At 33.8% G+C, this 3,124-nt stretch overlaps 1 protein-coding gene across 4 annotated transcripts; it reads left to right on the top strand.

Moving 5' to 3' along the window:
* The first annotated feature begins 282 nt into the window (after positions 1-282).
* On the top strand, positions 283-2,878 carry LOC126654801 (B3 domain-containing transcription factor VRN1-like). Of its 4 annotated transcripts, none has more exons than XM_050348790.2 (8): positions 283-536; positions 634-1,009; positions 1,103-1,266; positions 1,361-1,631; positions 1,721-1,860; positions 1,957-2,239; positions 2,460-2,566; positions 2,646-2,878. In XM_050348790.2, exons 1-8 carry the CDS (start codon positions 462-464, stop codon positions 2,661-2,663), a joined length of 1,434 nt encoding a protein of 477 aa, XP_050204747.1. In that variant the 5' UTR covers positions 283-461; the 3' UTR covers positions 2,664-2,878. The 4 variants fall into 4 exon arrangements, with proteins under 4 accessions (XP_050204747.1, XP_050204745.1, XP_050204746.1 ...); XM_050348788.2 differs by having other exon boundaries at positions 1,097-1,266; XM_050348789.2 differs by having other exon boundaries at positions 1,094-1,266; positions 2,460-2,560.
* The last annotated feature ends 246 nt before the right edge of the window (positions 2,879-3,124 follow it).

The raw sequence follows: 3,124 nt of genomic DNA, 5'->3' as shown, positions 1-3,124 counted from the left end.
TAAATAAACTTAAATATGTTGCCTAATAATTTTTCATATATGTTAATTATCATATTTATTAATTGACTTATGTCTCGGTCGGCTAAAAATGCATAAAATGAATTTATTTTCTTATGCGGAAATATCGAAACCGAATAATAAACTTTTATACAAATACACAAATAAAACCAAACCATATTCATCAAATAACTAAACTATAATTATAATTCCGGTTTAATTTTACAGTTCGGTTCGGTTCAGCTTTTACACTCCTTTAGATATACTATTGCAGAAGTGCCTTATGATCCTTAAAACAACCCCACCAGAACTTTTATGATCATTAACACTACTCCAACAACTCAACTTTCATTTACAAGTTTATAAATGCAAGAGAAGATTAAAGAAGTTGAGTAGAAGAATTTTTCGTATAGCAGAAAACAAAATCAAAAATAACTCTAAAGTTCATAATTCAACATTAATCAATGGGTTCTTGCTCGAACAAAGACATCGGATTTTTCAAGATTATTCTTCCTGATACAATTCGTGACAAGAAACTCGTAAGTTTTCTTATCTTGGTTTTCTTGCATTTTCAAATCTTTATTTTTCTTCTAAGTTCGGATAATCATGTTAATATCATTCTTTTTTGTATCTTAGGAATTACCAAGAAAATTTGTCGCCGGGTACGGGAATGAACTATCAAACCCGATGACTTTGAATGTATGCAGCGGTGCGAAATGGCCAGTGGAGATCTTCAAATGTGATGATGGTGTGTTTTTGAGGAATGGTCTGCAAGATTTTATCGAATTTTACTCCTTAGTCTTTAGATGTGTTCTGTTTTTTGAGTTTGATAGGAAACAAATATGTTTCAATGTCATCATATTTGATGATAGTACCGTTGAGATAAATTATCCAATTAGTCTGGTTGAAGAGTCTGATTTTGAAATAGTATCGACCCGGAAATCGAACGGAAAATCGCCATTTTCCGTTCCCCCTCGCCCTTCCGAAAAGTTGAACGTAGATTATGAAGAAGGTATGAAATTTACATAACCGGGTATTGTTTTATTTGTTGAGAAATTATTTTCTGATGTCTATGTTTGATGGAATTTATTTACAGAAGGAACAGAATCTGAATTTAAGGCAGGAGAAAGAATTATTACAAATTATAGATCGTTGACACGAACTGAAACATTGGATTTTATTCGGAAAGCCAGGGCCAAGTTTCGATCTGAAAAGCCGTATTTCATTATCGTGATGCAAACATCGTTTGTCGATCCTGAATATAATTCGGTAAGCATTTTGTTAGTGTTCAGTTAATATTCTGATAAAGTCTATTAGTAATCTTATAAATGTGCAACACATTTTTTCTATGTCTCGTATTTAGCCGACCATACCGAAAACATTTGCTGGAAAATTTCTGCAAAAGGATTATGATAATGTGATCCTCAAAAGTTCGGATGGAGGAAGTTGGTCGGTTGCGTATAGTTACAGCTCGTCGCGTGGAAGATTTCAGGTTGGATGGAGACCATTTGTCCATGACAATAAGATCGAAGCGGGTGACGTTTGCGCCTTCGAATTGATGAACGGTACCAAAATTAAGTTCAAAGTTACGATTTTTCGAGATGTAAAACCTGAGAATTTCTGCTTATCGCTTGGTAAGATCAATTCTTGATGCATTTGAGGAAATATATATATTTAGTTTTTGTTGATATGTATATAATTTCTTATGTCTAATGGTTTGCAGGCCAGAAGATAATTCGAGAATCATTGACCAGAGAGGAAACTGTAAATTTGATTCAACAAGTAAACAGCCACTTTAGATCAAAGTTTCCATATTTTATACTTGCAATGCAAGCATCACTTGTTGATCCAGTCTACAATTTAGTAAGCCTTCAAGTATTTCATTATTGTTTACTTAACATTCTAATTAAGTCTATCAGAAATCTAAAAAATGTGCAATTTCTTATGTCTCTTATACAGCCAACCATACCGAAAGTCTTCGCCGTTCAACATTTGCGAAAGGATCATGGCGATGTGATCTTCATTGGTCCGGACGGAAGAAGTTGGCCGCTTGAGTACAGTAATAGCTACTCGCATGGAAAAGAGCGGCGAAGATTTCACGTTGGATGGAAAGAATTCGTGCTAGATAATCCGATGCAAGCAGGCGATGTTTGCGCCTTCGAGATGATTGATTCTGTCAGAATTACATTTCGAGTTACTATTTTCCGAGACATCAAACCTGGCAACTTCTGCTCGTCGTCTAGTAAGATCAATGTCTCAACTCTAATTCTTGATTTATCCGTGCATTTAGTTGTCCGGAAACATGTCGAGTCATAAGTATCATCATTTCATTTGGTTCTTTTACCGAAAATGCTTCCCGTTTATAAATTATTTTCGTAAAAAATATTACTTCACTATTTTTCAGTTTCAGAACATTTAAGAAACGGAATTTACTCTGTTCATATTCGTATTGCGATTTGCAGGCGACGACGAGGAATCAGAAACAGAATTTTCTCCAGGGCCATCTGGATCATTTGAACATGAAAGGCAGAACATTGTAGATTTATCGGATTCTGAGCCTGAGCCTGAGGTAATTTAATTAGTTAAATATTGTTTTTCTGAAGATAAGTAATCATCACTAATTAACAGGAATTTGCTTAATTTTGCAGATTACTGTGATAGAGTAATCAAATCATGAGCAACACCTTTATGAAGTAGCTATGTACTGGAGAATTTGATGTTATTAATGAGTATGTGATCATGGATTAAGCAGTGTCACTCCAGCTACATGTAATAGTTATTTTAGGTTTCCAATTTATGCAAACTTCTCAAACTCTCCCTTAATTGTAATCTTGATATCAACTTTGTCCTTTTTTAGTTATAATCTAATCTTATTTCTCTATATCAATCTTGATTTTAACTAGTTCAATTTGAATAATGTTATTTTTTCCACACAAATGGAGATCATATTAATTTAGGAATTAGAGAAATCATTACGGTGATAAGTTAATTGGAAAAGTTGTTGTCATCACTTTGAGGAAGGGGAATCGGTATTAAGAAGCTGCATCTTTTTAAGTCTAGCATGTTCATAATCTTGCTTGGAAGCTCATTAGATCTTTCCGTAAATTTCGTTTGTCGGTTCTTCGGA

This window comes from Mercurialis annua, linkage group LG7, assembly GCF_937616625.2.
Source record: "Mercurialis annua linkage group LG7, ddMerAnnu1.2, whole genome shotgun sequence".
Lineage (NCBI taxonomy): Eukaryota > Viridiplantae > Streptophyta > Magnoliopsida > Malpighiales > Euphorbiaceae > Mercurialis > Mercurialis annua.
The sequence above is the reverse complement of the archived record's forward strand: the minus strand, read 5'-3'. Positions and strand labels throughout refer to the sequence as shown.

What these genes read in the sequence shown, in the direction of transcription:
- LOC126654801 (XM_050348787.2), top strand. Translation starts at nt 462, where the DNA reads ATGGGTTCTTGCTCGAACAAAGACATCGGATTTTTCAAGATTATTCTT. An exon ending in GAATTTCTGCTTATCGCTTG is followed by an intron (nt 1,632 to 1,720) that starts GTAAGATCAATT and finishes AATGGTTTGCAG; the next exon opens with GCCAGAAGATAATTCGAGAA. An exon ending in TTGATCCAGTCTACAATTTA is followed by an intron (nt 1,861 to 1,956) that starts GTAAGCCTTCAA and finishes TCTCTTATACAG; the next exon opens with CCAACCATACCGAAAGTCTT.